Source organism: Rana temporaria, chromosome 6, assembly GCF_905171775.1.
Source record: "Rana temporaria chromosome 6, aRanTem1.1, whole genome shotgun sequence".
NCBI lineage: Eukaryota > Metazoa > Chordata > Amphibia > Anura > Ranidae > Rana > Rana temporaria.
Genome location: NC_053494.1, coordinates 101,312,131 through 101,336,201, shown reverse-complemented (window position 1 = coordinate 101,336,201; position 24,071 = coordinate 101,312,131). Strand labels below are relative to the sequence as shown.

At 41.6% G+C, this 24,071-nt stretch overlaps 1 protein-coding gene across 2 annotated transcripts in view; it reads left to right on the top strand.

Annotated features, from left to right (window-relative positions):
• TMEFF2 (transmembrane protein with EGF like and two follistatin like domains 2) overlaps positions 1-24,071 on the top strand; it is a 909,969-nt gene that overhangs the window by 208,213 nt on the left and 677,685 nt on the right. For both annotated transcript variants that reach the window (XM_040357082.1, XM_040357081.1), the window contains exon 4: positions 6,038-6,064. In XM_040357082.1, the coding sequence (XP_040213016.1) occupies positions 6,038-6,064 (27 nt within the window). The remainder of the gene's footprint in view (positions 1-6,037; positions 6,065-24,071) is intronic.

Here is a 24,071-nt window from a genome sequence, read left to right as displayed (position 1 = left end):
ACATACGCTCTGTTCTCTGCTTTCAATATGTATGAATTATCAGTTATCAGTCACCATATGCCCAAAAGGGGCACAGGGTGACCCTAGACCCAAGAGCCATTAGTGATGCTGGCACAGGACTACCCCCCATCCTTCAAAAGTCTCTGGTTGTCACGGGTCATTCCGTTATCTATCTATCTATCTATCTATCTATCTATCTATCTATCTATCTATCTATCTATCTATCTATCTATCTATATACAGTGATGAAAATAAGTATTTGAACACCCTGCTATTTTGCAAGTTCTCCCACTTGGAAATCATGGAGGGGTCTGAAATTGTTATCGTAGGTGGCAATTTCCCCGTAGCCCTTTCCAGCCTGGAGGTGTACAATTTTGTCTCTAGTGTCTTTGGACAGCTCTTTGGTCTTGGCCATGTTAGTAGTTGGATTCTTACTGATTGTATGGGGTGGACCGGTGTCTTTATGCAGCTAATGACCTCAAACAGGTGCATCTAATTTAGGATAATAAATGGAGTGGAGGTGGACATTTTAAAGGCAGACCAACAGGTCTTTGAGGGTCAGAATTCTAGCTGATAGACAGGTGTTCAAATACTTATTTGCAGCTGTATCATACAAATAAATAGTTAAAAAAAAATTTTTTGATTATGTCTCTCACAGTGGACATCCACCTACGATGACAATTTCAGATATGTGTATGTAGATAGATAGATAGATAGATAGATAGATAGATAGATAGATAGATAGATAGATAGATAGATAGATAGATAGATAGATAGATAGATAGATATATTAAAAAAAAATGACAGAAAATAAAGAATACATGTTATATTATATGTAATATAAAATGTGGCTATGAAACATACTGAAAGAGGATAGATTGAATTAATGACTAGCGAAAAATAGAAAAGAAAGGCAATACAGAATAAGTATAGGATCTAAATCCTTAGGAAAAAACAAAGCACATGCGTATGAATTTACTTAAAAAGAAGAATAGTAAATTAATTATGCAGGCAGAAGAAAGATGAAAAAAGCAGGAAAGGTTCTGAATAGAAAACCTCCTTGAAAAGAGAACTAGAAAGGAAGGGGTTCCAACCCTGAGTGATGATCTGCAGAGATAAAAATGGAAACTTAATTGGGCAAAAGAAGAACATATTCAATTGCTGAGCTGAATACTTTACAGAAATATTAACTAGGCATATGTAGAGAGTGAAAATAAAGAAGTCTTATTTTACAGCCCAGAAATGTAATATGAAGTGGAAGATGCCATTAAATGACAAAAAAAAGTATAAAGCTTCAAGAGAGGATGGAGTAAGTTCAGAATATTTTTTAATTGACATGTACTGTATACACTTGAAAGTACGTATGAACTAAATGACTAATAATTGAAGTGTGGATAAAAAAAAACAAATAGAAAAAAGATGAAAATTTGAATAAATTAGCTCTATCTAGAACAAAGCAGAGAAAACATTACATAGACATTATAGTGTCTTGTCCTTTTTAACCACTTAACCCCCGGACCATATTGCTGGTCAAAGACCAGAGTACTTTTTGCGATTCGGCACTGCGTCTCTTTAACTGACAATTGCGCGGTCGTGCGATGTGGCTCCCAAACAAAATTGGCGTCCTTTTTTTCCCACAAATAGAGCTTTATTTTGGTGGTATTTGATTACCTCTGCGGTTTTTAGTTTTTGCGCTATAAACAAAAATAGAGCGACAATTTTGAAAAAAAATTATATTTTTTTACTTTTTGCTGTAATAAATATGCCCCAAAAATATATAAAAAAAAAAATTTTTCCTCAGTTTAGGCCGATACGTATTCTTCTACATATTTTTCGTTTATTGATTGGTTTGCGCAAAAGTTATAGCGTTTACAAAAAAGGGGGTATTTTTATGGCATTTTTATTAATATATTTTTTTTACTAGTAATGGCGGCGATCAGCGATTTTTTTCGGTACTGCGACATTATGGCGGACACTTTGGACACTTTTGACAAATTTTTGGGACCATTGGCATTTTTATAGCGATCAGTGCTATACAAATGTATTGGATTACTATAAAAATGCCACTGGCAATAAAGGGGTTAACACTAGGGGTTGGGGAAGGGGTTAAGTATGTCCCTGGGTGTGTTCTTACTGTGGGGGGGTGGCCTCACTAGGGGAAATCACTGATCTTCTGTTCATACATTGTATGAAAAGAGGATTAGCATTTCCCCCCTGACAGGACCGGAAGCTGTGTGTTTACACACACAGGTCCCGGTCCCCGCTCTGTAACGAGCGATCGCATGTGCCCGGCGGGGGGCGCGCGCACCGTAGCCTGCGAGAGAGCCAACGTAATATGACGGGCTCTCGCGCAGGAGAATGACGGCGGCAGGTCGGCAAGTAGTTAAGGACCAGAAGGATTTGCCCCCTTAATGACCAGGCCATTTTTTTGCGATACCTTGTACCCAAACAAAATTGATGTCCTTTTTCCCCACAAATAGAGCTTACCTTTGATGGTATTTGATCAACTCTGTGGTTTTTATTTTTTGCGCTATAAACAAACAAAAAGTGTCAATTTTGAATATATATATATATATATATATATATATATATATATATATATATATATTGTTTTGCTTTTTGCTATAATACATATCCAATATATATATATATATATATATATATATATATATATATATATATAAATATATATAACTAATTTATTCATCAGTTTAGGCCGATATATATTCTTCTACATGTTTTTGGTAAAATAAAATCCCAATAGGCATATATTAATTGGTTTGCACAAAGCTTATCACGTCTACAAACTATGTGATAGATTTAGGGACTTTTATTTATTTGTTATTGTTTTTACTAGAAATGGCAATGATCTGCAATTTTTACAGGGGTTTAGTCTGCACACATTTGCAAATACATGCGTAAGCCACAGAGCCTCGTCACGGCACCCTGGTATCTGTAGTCCTATCTCTAGCTCATGATGGACTCCACAATGGAAGCACATAGCCTGCACTACTAACCGTGTGCTTTGGCTACAAAAAAATAAAAATTCATAACCTGAGTATATGACAAAAAGAAACATAAAACACTCATAATCTGAGTCAAAAAGAAAAAAAAAATTACGGCGCTGCCGTGCCCCACGCCTGTGGCAGCCACGGCCTCAGCTCCTCATGGGAGACTCATGGGGGGGGCAATCAGGAGGAGGAGCATCCCCTGGTCTCTCCACGCCTGAAGGCCTGCCCTCCAATGCCAAGGCGATGCGGGTGAGGACCCCATTGGTGTCCGCATGCAGCCACACCCCCGCCTGGAAGGCTGCCGTGTTGTCCCTGACAGCCTCTGTCAGGGCGTGGAACTCCTCACCCAGGCCTGCTATGGTGGTCTGCAGATCAGCCAGGCAGGTGACCACAGCTGAGAAGTTGCAGCCCAACTCCTCCACAGCTTCCTTCACGGAGGCCATGTTTTGGGCCATGTGGTCCATACTCTGGGCAACCTCAGCCAGATGGCGGGTCTGGCGGGCCTGGTCCCTCCTGAGGTGGTCAGGGATAACATCTGACACCCCCTTGTCTTCCTAGCCACCTTCCTGGGTCCTGAAGTGGCTTGGGGCCTGGGAGAAGGGGAGACCCTTGGGGGGAAGCCCTGTTGGGGGAGGAGCAGGAGGGGCTACCACTAATGGTGGGTTGACTGGTCCCAGCCACAGGGGAAGACTCCTCCAAATGGAGCCTCACCTCATTCCCACTCATCACCTCCTCCTCCTCAACCACCTCCTGAGGAGAGGTGTGGCCACTCCCTTCCACAGAGGACTCCTGGCTTGCCAGGTGGTCTGCCTCAGACTCATGTCCAGGGGATGGTGTGGACTGGCCAGATGGCCCAGCACCCTCCTGCACATCTGTGGATGACACAAACATTCACATGTTGGAGGATCCACACACTTGTCACATGTTCCCTTCCACCCCCACACATGCTACACACCAGATAGAAAATAAAACACACTTACCTGTCCTCAAGGCATCCGCAATTGAGTCAAATCTGTCTTTAGGGCTGGCCGGTGAGTAAAGCTTGGATTTTTCCTTGGTCTTGTTTATATCACTTATTAGGCATGCTATGCCTTGTGGTCCCATCTGGCAATCCCATCCACTGAGTATATAAACTGCTCTAACAGTAACATAGGCTTGTGAAAGAGGTAGAGCAGCCTCAAAACTTGTAGCCATATCTCCTCCATGCCCACCAGTGTCTGACATCACACAGGACATTCCTCTTGCTGTCTGTGCACATGGCTCCCTAAGTATTTTCTGGCTGCTGGTAGCACAAATTCTCTGGGCTAGATTTCCTCTGCTATGTGCTATTGTGCTTGGGATGACAGCCCCCAGTGCATTAATTCATTATGACAAGCACTTTAGGCTGGGTTCACACTAGTGCGATGCAGGAACCCAGCGAATCCCTGCATCACACCTGACACACAAGGCAGTTCACACTGCACTATGCGAACTGCTGGGAGTGTCAATAGAAAGTTAACGACACCTTTCAGATCAGTTCGCATATCGCAGTGCGAACTGTCAGTTTGAACAATAATCGGGTTGCATTGGTGTGACCACCTGTGCGATTGGATTCTGGTGCGGACCAAAAAAGGGTCCAGAGAGAGTTTGGTCCGAGTGCAATGCAAATTCAGCCATACTATGTGTATGACTGAAATCACATCGTATGTGATTTGCACAGCGCACCAGTGTAAACCGGGACTGACTTGTTATGAAATGTAAGCTGACAATTGTTGTTTTTACATACATTTTTTACTGCACTTAGAAGCACCCTCTGCTGTTCTTTTATTGAGTATAAACAAGCCTGTGATGGCACAAGAAAAGAGGTGCTATATATTAGGGTTGTCCCGATACCGATACTAGTATCGGTATCAGCAGGGCTGTCTTAATGAGAGGGCAAACCTGGGCACTGCCCAGGGGCCCCAGCTGCATGGGGGGCCCCTGCACTTTGCCCAAAGCAGCTGGTCCTTGAGCCCACCCTGCCCCGAAATTGGGGGGCCCCATGATAGCACTGAGAGTGATAGATACACAGGGGAGGCAGTCTGCCTCCTACCTACTTGATGTCTGTTTACCTGCACTGTCATCATTGTAGGGGCCCCAGAGCATTACTTTGCCCAGGGACCCATGATGCTATTAAGACGGCCCTGGGTATCGGGACCGACACTGAGCATTTGCGCGAGTACTTGTACTTCTTCCTAATTTCAAAATAATTCCAAGTGCTACTTGAACCAGTGGTCATCAGGTATTTTATGGGACACTGCAGGGAAAGTAACAACAACATAGGATACACAAATGTGGACACCATCTAGGACTGTCCCACATACTGCAAAGTTTTTGGAGGGATATGATGACTATTAACTGTGCCTGGAACTTTTAATAAAATGGGAGGTTGGTTGCTGTGTGTGAACGCAGCTCTAACTGAAATATTCAACACATTTGCCATTTCTTTGAACATTATGTAAGTTGCACTACAAAAGCTCTTGGCAAGCTTTTGGACCCATTCACACTTGTGCATGGCACCCAAACACACATGTATTTTAGAGCCAACATATGGTGCACTGCATTTTTGAGAAAGGGTCATGTATTTTTTTTCATCCATTGTGGTGCATTTCCAATCCTTCCATAATGAATGGGCTGCCTTAATTCAATGCATTATGAATAATGAGTGTTAACACATTTAAGGCACTGAAACAGAACAGTAAGTATATATGGGCCCTTTAGGTAATTTAACATTGTCTTTGCTCTGTAGTTGCATGTAGCGGCATTTGCTGTTGGTTTTTAAGGTCCATTTTTTAATAAGAAAATTCATATTGGTGAAAAACTAAAAATATATGTCAAGAAAGTAAATACTTTGGGTTATGAAAAGTTAAATGAAAATGAACAAACAATAGATTAGAAAGTTGTGTAACTGCTTTTCTTGTTTGTAATGTGTTTTGAACGATGAATCCTTTACTTGATCGTACATATTCTGTCAAAATCGTTCTCTAATTTTTTTCCTTTCATTTCAGAGGGAGGCTCGGGCTCAGGCGATGGAGGTAAGGATTATGCGATTATATGATCTATTTTGTGAAAAAAAAGTTCCATGATTAAAAAAAGAGCTCCATGAAGTGGTGTGTGTATCTAAAATGTCCCCCCTCACAAAATCCCACTGTAATTACAAGCCTCTGTATAAAAATACTTGAAAGTACATTTATAAAAAAAGAATTACTGTGCAAATCACACAAATAATTTCCATAATTTGTGTAATATGTTTACTTCCTATGTTTGTCAGCTCCATCTAGTGTACATAATGTGGTATTTTAATGAATGGGGTTTTTCACGATAAATACCTTATAATATCCATTACAGAAAGTAGACATCTTAAACAAATTATAGTGATTATCTGTGACAGCTGTGAAAATGCTTGGGGCAATTGCACACTGAATGTGTTGCACCACCAATAGAAGAAACATGTCCTAGAGATACCGGGATGCTGGCATTTGCAAACTACCTTCTTTCACCCCGTGGTCAAGCAAATGTGTATTATACATGAAGGGAGGGGGGAAGAGATAGGGGAATTTGGGACTTTATATAAGGCATAGGACTTGTACGTCCAGTGTCTCCATCCCTGTATAGCATTTAGGCTGGAAGGAAGGTTGGGACTTTAAATGAAACATGCACCTAAAAGAGTGATAACGGACAATGGGTGTCTGACCAATAGGATGCATATTACAACTGTACTAGCTGAATCTCTATACTCATCACACAGGACAGTAATACATAATAATAATATGTATTTCATCTATATACATGTAATACATTGTAGCATAAAAGCATTACAATACTTGGTAATAGTATAAAAAAGTCAGGCAGATTAATCCATACATAACATGTTAACCATATACATGTCATGATTGGTACAGCATAATACATTTAAAAATAGTAAGATGATCCCATGTAGTACATGATAATAGCATCGGAATAGCTCGATGCGTTTCTTGCAACTCTGCACTCTTCAGGAGCTGATGCTAATGTGTATCTGAAATTAATAAGATATATAAACTGTTGGTACATGGTCCTTTAGGTGCATGTTTCATTTAAAGTCCCAAACTTCCTTCCAGCTCAAATGTGTATTATGTTTTGGATAAATATGATGTTCTTCTTCAAAATGTATGTAAAATAATCTTGTAATGATTAAAACCCCCTTTTTAGTGCTGCATTTGTCCCTGTTGGAAAAAAACAAAAAACAATCCTCTCTTTTAATTCTGGTTTCTAATCATGAAAGTGATCGATAAGCCATCATTTTAGAGTTGACATGCACTTTAATGGTAATTACATTTCTGTGAAAGCTTGGTTTGTTATGCACACATTGGGGCTGATTTACTAAAACTGGAGAGTGTAAAACCTGGTTTGTGCATGGCTTCTAAATTCAACTTGTTCAATTAAGCTTTGACAAAAAACCTGGAAGCTGATTGGTTTCTATGTAGAGCTGCAGCGGATTTTTTACTCTCCATTTTTAGTAAATCAACCCCATTGACTTTAATTATAAAAACTAGAAACATGGAAATGTTTTTTTGACCCATAGATGACATCAAACGGCTAAATAAGAAGTTTTCAATATAGAAATTTCCACTGTTGGCTTTTTTTTTTTATGGTTTAAGATATTCTTGTTACTGTTATACATTGGTCAAGAGTCCTAACTTCTCTGGTTACATACTTACTGCTGAAGTAAATTGAAGTGAATTAAAATCCAGCTCATCCTTTCTTATATGTATATTTATAAAATAACATATTTCATATTTTTATTGAATGGGGAAGGGTTTCAATGTTAGTTGTCTGTGTAAAGGGAAAACTGTCACGTTTCAAAGAGAAGCAGGAAGTGGGAAAGCCTCCTCCTGTTTATTTGATAAGTGTCTGACAGAAATAAAAAGAAAAGAAAAATCTTCACACTTATGCTCCGTACACACGATGAGATTATCAGATGATCGTCCGTTTTTTTTGCATGCTGCTAATCTCACGTCAAATCTGATGGGTTTACTAAAGTCACAAAAATTCTCGTACGACAGAATAAAAATTCGGAAGTGATGTAATGTGTTGTAATGCATTTGTATTGCATTTTCGAACGACAACTGTACTGATTAAACGAAAATCGTACGATCTGGCATCATACGAAAAAAAAATCCGTGCATGTCCGATAGAATAATATCGTATGAACTGTCATGATCGGCTCTCGAAAGCTCTGTACTAACAATCCGATTATCGTACGATCGCTTCGAAAGCGGCATTTTTTGTACGATTTTCGGATCGCGTGGACAGGGCATTACTGTCTATTCGATGGTGGTCCCCCTAAAAACTAATTTAAGGGAAATCCTTGAAGCAAAAGCACCAATAAAAACAATTGCACTGAAATGATAGGCACAGTTTATAATCTCTGTCAAGATTTTATTGCTGTCTGTGTCCCCTTGAAGGAGATTTACACTTGCTTGCTTTCAAGTGGGGTTGTAAGATAGAAAGGTACAGCTTTCAAAGTCCTCTGGCAAGGATTAGTAATTTTATATATGATCGGGATACACATGAGATATAGTCCCGTTGAGTTAAAATACTATACTGTGTGTGGGGGGTTATATACTGCTGGGGTAATATGGGAATGTTTGAAGATGCTATTAGGCTGATGCATGGTTTTTCTAGGAAAGTTCTATTATACTGCTGGGTAAATACAATCTTATTCAGTAACCTGCCGCATTTCCCACATTCTGGCTACACTCACTATTTGCAGCAGCTTAATGTTTGTAAAATGCAGATGACACAGAGCTGATTCATTCAGTGTCATTTTTCAAGTTATGTTATTTTTCAAGTGCATCAACATTTTTAGGTGGGTACATTTTAGGGGTGTGAAAAGGGTATTAAATGAATGCACAGCTAGGATGAAAAGTACAAGGGTTAACATGTTAGACAATGGAATGAAAGAGGTAAACAGCATGACCAGGTGTTACAAGCAGACAGCAGAAGATTACTGTGGAAAATTGTTTTATAGATCCGCGTGACTGTTTGCTAAGAACTCAGTATAAAATGTGTGTAATAGTTAAATGTACAGTGATGTTTAGAAATATTGTAATGTTTTTGTGAATAATGATCACAAAAGTAACAGTCCATATATAGAACTATAAGTTAGTGCCAAACCAATGTTGAAAACAGAATTTGTTTTTATATTAGGTCAGCAAGCATACTCACCATACTTGCAAATGTAATAAACATATACCATATATTGTATTCATTTGTATAAAATTACCAAGCCAAATAGCACCCTAGTGTATAAAGTGATACAACATAATTGTTGCAGGTTTAATTTTCATAATTTTGTGTCCAATTGGAAACCTGAAGTGTTGTTTTACACAGTTACCATTGTTTCATTGTGTAAAATTTGCAGACCATTGTTGGAAGCTGACTTTTGGTGTATTAAACTTGTCACAGTTACATTGACTCTGAACATTTAGTAAGATTATTTTAAAAAGTTTTTTTGACGTTTGAATTTTTTTTGCATCTCCATACGAATCTGTCATATTGTGTTGAATTGTGGCAACAGCACCAGACAGAATTTTTTAAATGTTGCAGAAAGCCCGCTAATTTTGTGTCACTAAATGTAAAAATCTGGTTGTACACAGTAGTGGAACATCAATTTGATTTATGCAACATTAGGCAACAAAGGGCAAAAGGGAAAGTAACATGATCATTAGCAAACAAAGTGTTAGCAGGCTTAACAATACAAACTAAGCGCATATGACTTTTTATCTGGTTACCTAAATGGTTATTCCCAGTTTCAGGAGGGAGATCATGGTGATAAACAACATATGTTGAAGTTACATTTGAGTTGGCATACTCCTAAATTCTCCAACTACTACTCAGCCTCTTCTTTTTTGTGCCAGTATCACCAATAATCAGTGTGTCATAATAACAGCTGCTTCCAGTTTGTGGATAATTTAGTTGGTGAACAGAATACAGAATACCAAGAAGGAATAAAAGACATATAAATGGCTTTACCACAGAGTAGGGGAAAATATATATACAGCATCTGTAGTAAAACTACTTCTAACATTTCTAGGTCAAATGATGATGGTGATGTAGTTGAAGATAGGACATGGGAACAAATTATGGGTAATGATGAAGAATCATGAGAGGGTGGTGCAATTTTTGACCAATAACTCAGAATTATCCAGAAGGACTGCTTTGAAACTTGACAGGCTGCAGGGAATATTCTGTTGTGGAATTTCAGAACTAATATGATATTGTGGGGGATTTCCAGTTTGACATTTTTCTTTACATCACTGAACAACATATCCACCACTATTAAGCTTTGCCAATACAAGCACACACTTGAAAACTTTGGTTTATCAGACAACATCCTTATCTTTTGTGGGAAAAGTATAGTGTAATCAATAACTACAAACCCATTCTGCTCTTTGTGATCAGTCCTACTCACATTCACAATCCTAAACTACAAAATCATAAATCCTTTGTTGCTGTTAAAAAAAGTGTGCATTGTTTAGCTCTGGAAAGCAATTTTGTCATGATCTTCAAAGGTAATGATGAAGAGAGGACAAGTGATGACAAAATGAACAGAGCAACTTGTCTAGTGTGCATGTTCAGACTTACTTTCACTAAAGGCAAGGACAAACAAGGATGCACATCTCACCTTCTCCTACATAGTTAGAAAGCTAACTTTACTGAAAAAAAGGACTTTCAAGTTGAACAGCTTCCAAATGTAAACAAATTTGGTCTAAAACAAAAACTCTTGGGCAACCATGAGTTTTGAGAAAATTATCCAATCTCCACAGTGTAAAATGAACATGTGACCAACTCTGGATATTTTAGGTATTAGAAATTCATAACAAGCTGTAATTGAGATTTAAAAAAAGAAAAGCCATCCCTCATCCTCAAGATAAGACAGAATAAACATAAGGTGCTTGACAGCTTTGCATCCCTGAGAAATACCTCCACCATGTTTTCATTAGAATGATGAAATGCTGCCAAGTCACTGCTGTGAGAGGGAGCAGGGAGAGATGGGCTGTTGAGAAACGTTGTGAACTTTGAGGATGGATTGCTTTGCAGTGCCTGTAGCTACAAAGTTATGGACTTATTAGGTGAGGGGATAAAGAGCATAACAGTGTCTTCAGGCAAATTTAGTAGTATGACTAGCATGTGACTACAGTCAGCCTAGATATTTATTATCCCCTAACCTAAGCTGATTATTTGTGCCCCTTACTCTTTCAGTTAATAAGGTGCATAGTCATTTTCTAATCAACATGGGTAACAGATCTATTATATGACTGTCACAGAAGGTCCCCGCATCCAGACCGAATGCTTCCGTCAGATACTGCTTCCCATAGTCTCGACATAGATACCAGATATTTTAGCTGCCTTGGAACACACAACGAGACGAGACTTGTATGTGTGCTAAGTATGGAGTCTTTAATAGGAACAAGAACACAATCTTTTATACAGTAAAGTGGAGGTGGCCAGAACAATAATTAACATGAGCTAATTTATCTAATCATTTAGCCAGACGAGGTGACTAGACACCCCGACTCTTCATTCATCTGCTGTACAATACACAATCTCTTAAGCGTAAACACAGGACATCTTCACACACACAATAGAGGCAATTAGCACAAAGAATAGAGAGATGGCTGGAGGTGGGACATTAACATTTCAACAGTCTGTTACACAGAGGAATGAGTCACTCTGGTCCACATGGAATCACCTGTACTATGTCTCAAGACATCCTGGAATATGAACTATCAGTATCAGTAATGTCCCATCTCATAGAATTTATGATATAATTTCTTAGTCACCCTATGGCCCTATTGGACATAAGGTGACCCTAAACATAGGAGAATCTGAGTCTGTCACAATGACTACCAGTATATTTAACTCACCATGCAATGGCAGGCCGCATTATTCCGGTTTCATTTGGCTGGGCTTTTGTTGTCTTTTTTTATTTTAATTTAGCTGTTGTGTAGTCAGGAACTTGGGAGGTGTACCAGGTGCCCGGCTTTCATTTATTGCTATCTTTGGCAAGCCAGCTTGTTGATTTCTCTGATTAGCATTGGTTCACTATTTGATCATTACTTTCAAGTTCATAACCGAAGCATAAGAATTTTTACCGATTTTTTTTTCAATAAATGCAATAACTAAAATTTACTTCACCTAATGTTTGCATAGTCTGAGCCCAGCAGAAAGTTAACGTTGTCGGTATACAGCGACGGGTGATCTCCTCTCCAGTCCAGCGATGAGAAGATCATCTGGGATCAAGAGCGCAGCATCGCCGCCCCGCCTGTCTCCACCGGAGACAGCCCAGCGAATGACGCTGCTGGAGCTAGTGACATTTCTTATATTCTTATATAGGTGAGGCGGGGCCACCGTAACGTAACCCCGCCCCTCTGACACAAGGGGGAAGCCTGGGCTTCCCCAGTGACGTAGCAGAGGGTGCGTCAGAGGGGGACGGGGTCACGTGACGGGTGGCCCCGCCTCACCTATATAAGAAATGTCACTAGCTCCAGCAGCGTCATTCGCCGGGCTGTCTCCGGTGGAGACAGGTGGCCGGCGATGCTGCGCTCTGGATCCCGGATGATCTTCTCATCGCTGGAGAGGAGATCACCCGCTGCTGGATACCGACAACGTTGGAGCGGGGAGCCGGGACCGAGAGTGGATTACCACCGCTGGATTTTTTTTCTTTTTTAATAACGGACTTTTTTCCATGGTGTCTGTGTTTTTTTACAACTATTTACACTTCCTTCGTGAAATGGTAGGGGTACAATGTACCCCATTACCAATTCACATAGGGGGGGGCAGGATCTGGGGGTCCCCTTTGTTAAAGGGGTCTTCCAGATTCTGATAAGCCCCCCACCCGCAGACCCCCACAACCACCGGGCAAGGGTTGTGGGGATGAGGCCCTTGTCCCCATCAACATGGGGACATCCTCCCCATGTTGAGGGCATGTGGCCTGATACGGTTCAGAAGGGGGGCACTCTCCCGTCCCCCCTCTTTTCTGCGGCCGGCCAGGTTGCGTGCTCGGGTAAGGGGTCTGGTGTGGATTTTTGGGGGAACTCCACGCCATTTTTTTTTAAAATTTGAGTTCCCCTTAAAATCCACACCAGACCTGAAGGGTTTGGAATGGATACTTGGGGGGAACCCCACGTAATTTTTTTTTTAATTGACGGCGGGGTTCCCCTTAATATCCATACCAGACCAGAAGGGCCTGGTAATTGAATCTGGGGGGACCCCACGCTTTTTTTTTTTTTTTTATGAATGAATTCTCTCTGAATTGCCAACAATTCATTATAGCCGCAAGTCAGTTTTAAATGACTTTTTTTCTTTCAGAAATGACACTTTGTGCAGAGACAGTTCTAAGTACGGGAAACATACGCTATTTCACATGCTTACTTTACAGCCCCCCTAGGTACGAATTTTAAAGGAATATTTCACTTTTATTGTTTCACTTTAAGCATTGTTAAATTCACTACTCTCAAAAAAAGGCTGTTTTTAAAAAAAAAATTCATTGATACATGTCCCCTGGGGCAGGACCCGGGTCCCCAAACACTTTTTAGGACAATAACTTGCATATTAGCCTTTAAAATTAGCACTTTAGATTTCTCCCATAGACTTTAACAGGGTGTTCCGCGGCTTTTCAAATTTGCCACGAACACCCCAAATTGTTTGTTGTTCGCCGAACAGGCGAACAGGCAATGTTCGAGTCGAACATGAGTTCGACTCGAACTCGAAGCTCATCCCTAACTATGAATAATACATGTTATGCAAACATGTTTTGCTGCATCCTTTATTTAGAGAAAATGTAGAGTGTTTTTTTAAATATTTTCTTTGTTATGGCCAAGGCTAAAAAATAAATATTATAAATACATCTGCTGTGTCTAAAAAAAAATAGGTGCAAATTACTGATAAAAAAATTCACAAGGAACAATATAACAAAAATCTATAGATTTTTTATCCATCAGATAATTTTAAAACAAGTTCCTAATTTTTTAACCGATGGATAAATAACCGATGGGGCCCACACACGATTGGTTTAGTCTGATGAAAACTGTTCATCAGACCGTTTTCATCAGACAAACCGATCGTGTGTATGCGGCATTAGAATCATTAGTGCTAAGTCCTGAGAAGGCAGAGCATTTCTTCAGAATACCAATCAGATTAGGGAGGGAAATCAAAAGATTAGTTAAAAATAGCAGAACATCATATGCGAAAATAATGTAGAAAAAACAAACTGGTAATGTTGAAACTGGAATGTATAGAGAACAGAAACAGCAGGCTGCATCGTCTATTGCAAAACTGGTACAGAGAAATGACCCATGATAGCCATGTACCCAAAAAGTCAGAATGCTACCAAAACGTGATCACAGGGCAGCTGCAGGAAGGTGACAGGCTCAGGAGTAGTGGGAGGAATGGGTAGACTCCTTTTAAAACGAGCTGCTGCGGGCAAGGTATTGTTCTTTAGAAGAAGAATTTTGGAGTATTCTGATGCTCTGCTGCAGATGTAGAAGAGTCTGTTGCATGATCCTCTGGTATAAGAGCCAAGGTTGTAAAGGCAATCTCAAGCATCATCAGGTTTTGTAGGGGCGTATTGCTTTCCCTAGTATATAAACATCAGTTTAAAGGGGAAGCCCTAATCGTGTTTTTTTTTTGGTGTTGTTGGAATATGTGGGTCAAGGGTTTTATTTCTCTTCTTGAATAGTGGAAGAAGCAAGGTCAAAAAAACGTTGGCATTGATGTCCCTGTAAGATTAAGATATCACATCACTTGGAGGCTTTCAATAGGTGTTCCTTAGTGCAAAAATAATGAAATTCCACATGTATTTTATGTGGGGGGCAGTCTGATCACTTTTTAACATTCTGGGCCAGATTCACATACAGCGGCGTATCTTTTGTTGGGCGTAGCGCATCTCATATGTGCTACGCCGACGTAACTTAGTGAGGCAAGTACTGTATTCACAAAGCACTTGCTCCCTAAGTTACGGCAGCGTAGCGTAAATGGGCCGGCATAAGCCCACGTAATTCAAAGTAGGCTGGTAGTGGGCGTGTTGTATTGAAATGAATCGTGACCCCCATGTGAATGCATGGCCGAACGAACGGCGCATGCGCGTGCATGCTCAGAATCACGTTGCAAAGAATCCCTACGATACAACGTCACAATGCATACAACGTGAAACCTCACTTACGCCCAGCCCCATTCACGTACGACTTACGTAAACGACATAAAAACATACGCTTGTTCCGACGTCCATACTTTGCATTACCTGTGCCTCATATAGCAGGGGTAACTTTACGCCGGACGTAAGCCTTACGTAAACGGCATAGCGGGTGCAAGTATCTAGGTCATTTGCATATTCGATGCGTAAATTAATGGAAGTGCCCCTAGCGGCCAGCGTAAATATGCACCCAAGATACGACGGCGTAGGAGACTTACGTCGGTCATATCTTGGCTAGATTCAGGCGTATCTTGTTCCCTGAATAGGGCGCATAGATACGACGGCGCATCTCAGAACTTACGCCGCGTATCAATAGATACGTCGGCGTAAGTCGTCTGTGAATCTGGCCCTCTGTGTGTACTTTCTTGAGTTCAGGTCTATCAATCAGGATCTCAGGAGCCAGTTCTTGGCACAGAGCAGTTATTGTGGACTGGAGGTCTATGATGGATTCGGGTAAGCCCTAAAATCGTAAATTGGACCTGCAGACCTTGTTCTCAGCATACTCTAGTTTGTGATTTAATGCCTGGGTTTCAGATTTTAGGCTGCCAAAGTTTTCCGCCTGTCCAACCCAGACTGTAGCCACATAATTCATTCTCTCTTCCAAATGGACAACTGCCTAGACCCCTTATTTCCCTGGACAAACAATCAGTTATTTGTTTAGAAGTAGTGTCCAGAAATGTTTGCAATATGGACTGAAACTGATCTAGTAATGCAGGGGAATAATAATAAGCCTTATGCTGAAGAATACATTATCTGCAGTTTTCAGGGGATGCGGCTCATCGCCCACTTTGCGGGAGACTCGGGTTAACATATCCTGCCTCTAAAACTTTCCTATGTGACTTTTAGAGCCTTTACTAGAGAAACCCAATCCACCTCAGCAGCTCTGCAGAATGTGTGGGTTCGGAGGGTGTAGGGATGCGCTAAATTATGCGCTGTTATGCCAGTGGGTGTGATGGAGCCGGTTTAGACCGCAGCCATTATTCGGACCCGTACATGCACAACCTTCTCCAAAAAAAATCTGTCACTCTCTGTATACAGTGTGTGTGTGTTTTGTTCCTTTTTTAATCTAATTGCATACTCTATTGGAGTCATGGCATGTGCTCTGGGAACAGTGGCGTAGCTAGGGTTGTCAGCGCCCGGGGCAAGGCAAGAAATTTGCGCCCCCCCCTAACCTGCGGACTTTTTGCACTCCCTGAGTCCACTGCACTGACCTACCCGATTCCTACATTGGCCACTACACTAGTAAGTATGCAGTAAACACTGACCACTAACCCACACACCACCACACTGACCACTACACTATACACGGACCACTAACCCACACACCACCACACTGCACACTGCCCACTACACTATACACTGCACACTACACTATACACAGACCACTACACTATACACTGACCACCACACACTGCCCACTACACTATACACTGACCATTACACTATACACTGACCACTACACTATACACTGACCACTACACTATACACTGACCCACACACTGACTACTACACTATACACAGAACACTAACCCACACACCACCACACTGCACACTAACCCACACACCACCACACTGCACACTGCCCACTACACTATACACTGCACACTACACTATACACAGACCACTAACCCACACACTGACCACTACACTATACACTGACCACTAACCCACACACCACTACACTATACACTGACCATTACACTATACACTGACCACTACACTATACACTGACCACTAACCCACACACTGACCACTACACTATACACTGACCACTAACCCACACACCACTACACTATACACTGACCATTACACTATACACTGACCACTACACTATACACTGACCACTACACTATACACTGACCACTACACTATACACTGACCACTACACTATACACTGACCCACACACTGACTACTACACTATACACTGACCACTAACCCACACACCACTACACTATACACTGACCATTACACTATACACTGACCACTACACTATACACAGACCACTACACTATACACTGACCACTACACTATACACTGACCACTACACTATACACTGACCCACACACTGACTACTACACTATACACAGAACACTAACCCACACACCACCACACTGCACACTACACTGACCACTACACTATACACGGACCACTAACCCACACACTGACCACTACACTATACACTGCACACTACACTATACACAGACCACTAACCCACACACTGACCACTACACTATACACTGACCACTAACCCACACACCACTACACTATACACTGACCATTACACTATACACTGACCACTACACTATACACTGACCACTAACCCACACACTGACCACTACACTATACACTGACCACTAACCCACACACCACTACACTATACACTGACCATTACACTATACACTGACCACTACACTATACACTGACCACTACACTATACACTGACCACTACACTATACACTGACCACTACACTATACACTGACCCACACACTGACTACTACACTATACACTGACCACTAACCCACACACCACTACACTATACACTGACCATTACACTATACACTGACCACTACACTATACACAGACCACTACACTATACACTGACCACTACACTATACACTGACCACTACACTATACACTGACCACTACACTATACACTGACCCACACACTGACTACTACACTATACACAGAACACTAACCCACACACCACCACACTGCACACTACACTGACCACTACACTATACACGGACCACTAACCCACACACTGACCACTACACTATACACTGCACACTACACTATACACAGACCACTAACCCACACACTGACCACTACACTATACACTGACCACTAACCCACACACCACTACACTATACACTGACCATTACACTATACACTGACCACTACACTATACACTGACCACTAACCCACACACTGACCACTACACTATACACTGACCACTAACCCACACACCACTACACTATACACTGACCATTACACTATACACTGACCACTACACTATACACTGACCACTACACTATACACTGACCACTACACTATACACTGACCACTACACTATACACTGACCCACACACTGACTACTACACTATACACTGACCACTAACCCACACACCACTACACTATACACTGACCATTACACTATACACTGACCACTACACTATACACAGACCACTACACTATACACTGACCACTACACTATACACTGACCACTACACTATACACTGACCCACACACTGACTACTACACTATACACAGAACACTAACCCACACACCACCACACTGCACACTACACTGACCACTACACTATACACGGACCACTAACCCACACACTGACCACTACACTATACACTGACCACTACACTATACACTGACCACTAACCCACACACTGACCACCAAGGCTGGTGCAAGGATTGTTGGCAACCCCCCCTGCCCTGAACCACTTTACCCTGACCTTAGAAAAAAAAGAAGCCCTAAGGCAAACGCTGCGCTAATTTAAGAAGATAATAAAAAAAAAATGATGATTAAGTGTATAGGAAAGCAGCTGGCACTTAAGTTCACTACAAAAAAAAAAAAAACTTAGGATAGATCTCAAAAAATGGAAAGAGTGCAGTGCTTATGTGGTTAAAACCATGTGTGAAATAAATGTTATACCTTCAAATGTAAACAAATGATATGTGAAAAATGTATTAAAAGGAAAACTAATGCAGAGTCCAAAAAGAACACAACATAGTCCGTAAAGTGTTAATTCCAAAAGCAAATCCGTGAAGGGTTAACTCCCAAAAAGACACATTGCTTGCCAAGAAAGTGAAGATAGAGTTTGGTGAATAATAAGTCCCAAAATTCTCTGGCAATACCCTGGTTTATTAGTAATAAGTCCCAAAATAAACCAGGGTATTGCCAGAGAATTTTGGGACTTATTATTCACCAAACTCTATCTTCACTTTCTTGGCAAGCAATGTGTCTTTTTGGGAGTTAACCCTTCACGGATTTGCTTTTGGAATTAACACTTTACGGACTATGTTGTGTTCTTTTTGGACTCTGCATTAGTTTTCCTTTTAATACATTTTTCACATATCATTTGTTTACATTTGAAGGTATAACATTTATTTCACACATGGTTTTAACCACATAAGCACTGCACTCTTTCCATTTTTTGAACATATGTGACCTACACTGACCCCCGACACCTACCCAACAGCTACACTGACCCCCGACACCTACACGACACATACACTGACCCCCGACACCTACACTGACCCCCGACACCTACCCGACACATACACTGACCCCCGACACCTACACTGACCCCCGACACCTACCCGACACATACACTGACCCCCGACACATACACTGACCCCCGACACCTACCCAACAGCTACACTGACCCCCGACACCTACACGACACATACACTGACCCCCGACACCTACCCGACACATACACTGACCCCCGACACATACACTGACCCCCGACACATACACTGACCCCCGACACCTACCCAACAGCTACACTGACCCCCGACACCTACCCGACACATACACTGACCCCCGACACCTACACTGACCCCCGACACCTACCCGACACATACACTGACCCCCGACACCTACACTGACCCCCGACACCTACCCGACACATACACTGACCCCCGACACATACACTGACCCCCGACACCTACCCAACAGCTACACTGACCCCCGACACCTACACGACACATACACTGACCCCCGACACCTACCCGACACATACACTGACCCCCGACACATACACTGACCCCCGACACATACACTGACCCCCGACACCTACCCAACAGCTACACTGACCCCCGACACCTACACGACACATACACTGACCCCCGACACCTACACTGACCCCCGACACCTACCCGACACATACACTGACCCCCGACACCTACACTGACCCCCGACACCTACCCGACACATACACTGACCCCCGACACCTACACTGACCCCCGACACCTACACTGACCCCCGACACCTACACTGACCCCCGACACCTACACTGACCCCCGACACCTACACTGACCCCCAACACCTACACTGACCCCCGACACCTACACTGACCCCCCAAAACATACACTGACCCCCGACACCTACAGTCTGCGTCCTACTTCCTGTACTACTCACACCCCCCTCCCCACAGCTGTGTGCAAATCCATCCTCTGAGTCCTCCTTACCTCTGTCCCGACTCCCCGCCAGCGCCATCCACCCGCAGCGCGCTCCATGTTAGACGCTGCACGGCACCTCCATCCATGCTCCGAGTCCCATCTAGAGTGTAGAGTCCCCGCCAGGCAGCGTCATCCACCCGAGGCCATCCACGCTCCAGCCGGTCCCATCTCCACCGAGCCCCGCTGCACCACAGGGACAGGCGGAGGAGGAGACAGCGCCGGCGGGTTCCTTTCCAGTGCTTGTCTCCCGCTGCCATGTTCAATGTTTCCCGGCGCACTCTGATTGGGTGTATGGGGGTCATGTACGGATCGCGGACTGGCCAGCCGCACATGACCCCCATACACCCAATCACAGGGCGCCGGACATTAAACATGGCGGACAGAGATCGGGGGAAACTGGAAATAAAAATTAGGACGCATTGGCAAGCCGCACGGAATTTCGCCCCCCTAAATTTTTCGCCCGGGGCTACAGCACCCCCTGCCCCCCCATACGCTACGCCATTGTCTGGGAAGTCTGTTAGCATAGTCTAGAAGCTTGTAACATATCAGATTTCTATTTAGAATATGGTATTATTTCTGCCATCTTAATATCTTCTGCAAGATCTGATTTCAGAAAGTGGATATATTGTGGGTACAAGAGACTTATAGCATTAAAGACTGGAATAAATACACTGACACATGCTGGAGGTAGTTTGAAAGGAGAGCAAAAACCTTTGTATCCCCTCTCTCAATGTGGGCAGGCCAGAATTTGCTTTGGACATCAATAATCTCCATGGTATCTACCTGTGTGTGGGTAAAACCAGCTAATTGGCATTAAAGGCCATTTAGGATTTTTTGCTTTCAATAAGCTCAATGTCGAATACTTGTTTTCTGTCACTGCAGTTGTTCCTACATTTTATGTGATATATTTCTTGCCCATTTTTATTTGGTAATAATGGAAATTCTGTTTACTTTACTTATGCCACTGTGCTTTGGCCAGATTATCACTATTGATCTTTGTAAAGCAGTACAGGCATACCCCGGTTTTAAGTACACAATTGGGTTTATTTACTAAAGCTGAAAAGCAAAAAATCAGGCTCACTTCTGCATAAAAACCAATGAGCTTCCAGGTTTTATTACCAGTCTTAATTGAACAAGCTGGGGATAGAAGCTCATTGGTTTCTATGCAGAAGTGAGCCTGATTTTGCACTTTCCAGCTTTAGTAAATAAACCCAATTGTGTACTTAAAACCGGGGTATGCCTGTATATAATAATGCTCTCTTCGTGCAAAAACAACTTTACGTTGTACTGTTGTAAAACATAATGAAGATACCAACAAAATGAATTTAGTTTTATGAAGAACAAATCAAACAACCTGTCAAAGCAACAGGAGCATTACACCTTCAGAACTCTCACTGCAGTGTTAAAGCGGGGGTTCACCCTATTAAAAAAAAAAAAAAAAAAAAAATTATTCTAGCATTACATTCGGCATCGTAGCGCGAGCTACAGTATGCCGGTCTTACATTTTTTATCCCCGTACTCACTGTGCTATTCCACATTGAAGATTCTGGGGAATGGGCGTTCCTATGGTGAGAGAAGGTGATTGACGGCCGGCCCTGGCACGTCACGCTTCTCCGGAAATAGCCGAAATAGGCTTGGCTCTTCACGGCGCCTGCGCATAGCCTGTGCGCAGGCGCCGTGAAGAGCCGAGACCTACTCCGGCTGTCTTCGGGGAGCGTGACGTGCCAGAGCCGGCCGTCAATCATCCTCCCTCTCCATAGGCACGCCCATTCCCCGCGGGAGTCGGAATCTTCAATGATCAATAGCACAGTGAGTACGGGGATAAAAAATGTAAGACCGGCATACTGTAGCTCGCGCTACGATGCCGAATGTAATGCTATAATGATGTTAAGGAGGGTGAACCACCGCTTTAAGTAAAGAGAGGCCAATTGGTCTACACAGACTCAACACTGGAATGCATTGTAGGAATGGAATGAAAAATATGGATTGTGCTCTGCAGGTTTCAGGAGTCAAAATCTGGTAGAGCAACAACATACTGACTAGGGTTTTAAAAAATAAAAATAAATAACTGTTAAGATTGTGACAAACTGCCCACCAAGCATGAAGTGTATCATATTCTGGCAATTAAAGAGAAGTCATGAAATGTGCATATACTGTATCAAAGTAAATATTCTTCAAAAATGCATATGCATGTGCAAGATACACCTCTATTTCTTCTGTGTATAAAACATTTACAAACATTTTTGAACATCATTTCGGAGCAACCACACACCATCTGTACTGGTAAGACATTTACAAATGTCTGGTGCAAACTATCTCTGCACACATAAAAATGCATAGGCTTTCACATTTATAACTGGCAGGTGGCTAGACACTAGCCGATGTACACACCTGTGTGTTCTTGTGGCACAGGTGGTTTTTATTCTTTCAAACACAGCACTTATATACAACTCCTTTAATAAGTTAGGACCTATGTTACAAACACTGTAGAGGAAATGTTTGCAGGCTACACTAAGAATATATTAAAAAAAATATGATTTGTTTTTTTCCCAAGATTATACATCAGTGGGAAAATAGAGCAATATTTAACTCTCCAATTTTGTACATGTCATTACTACATTGAAATAATATATTATGAGTAATGATTGCATGTGTCTTTCTGAATAATAGAATGTTAATTAAAGCCATCTTTTTTCATTATCAATTGACCGGTAGCTAATTATTCCTGTTTATGCTTATGCATTTTTGTCTGTGTTAAACACTTGCAACATCTGTCAGCTTTTCAGTATGCTTCCACTCCACTCTATCACAATATTGACTGATAGGCCAGTCTACAAATGCATAGCACAAAGAGCAGAATGGTTGTCCTGACAAATTCCTGAAGTATGCTTTTAATACCGCTAAATTGAACAAAAACACTGCACGGTCTTATTTTTCCTTACTAGCCAATTATAATTAGCTGGAAGCTGTAATGATGAATGATTTGAATTGCATAGTGAGCATCTCTATCATTATTGGTACTGAGAGGATTACATAAAACCAAAATAGAACACATTTTCCTTAGTGGAATGACAGGGGCTCACTTGTCATCAAGCATTAAGCTTTGATTATGCTTTATTCATACAAAGTATGATACAAACCTATGAATCAAAACCCATTTACACTTGCTTTATGAAATCTTTGCTGTGAAAAAAAAAATTTCACATTCGCTTAAAGGCTATATTTTAAAAGCATAGATTTTACATACTGTATGCTAAGGCATAGCAAAACGCAGACTTCAGGAGATTTCAAAAGATTGCTACATTGTAAATAATGTAAGTAATTTTTTGTAATATTTAACAATAAAACAATTATACATTATAGAACATAGACATGTTAAGCAGTTAAATATAAAGTATTAGGTGTACATCATTTTTATGATGTTGTACATTTAAAATACATGTGTATCATATTTCCCATACCTTATAAAAGCTAATCACCAATCAAACATCTAAATACAAAGATAAAATACATATATGGGAGCTGTCTTCCCCACCAAAGGATTTCATGAGATTTACACAACTCTGACACACAGCACAGGCCTGCCTGGCAGGGCAGGAGAC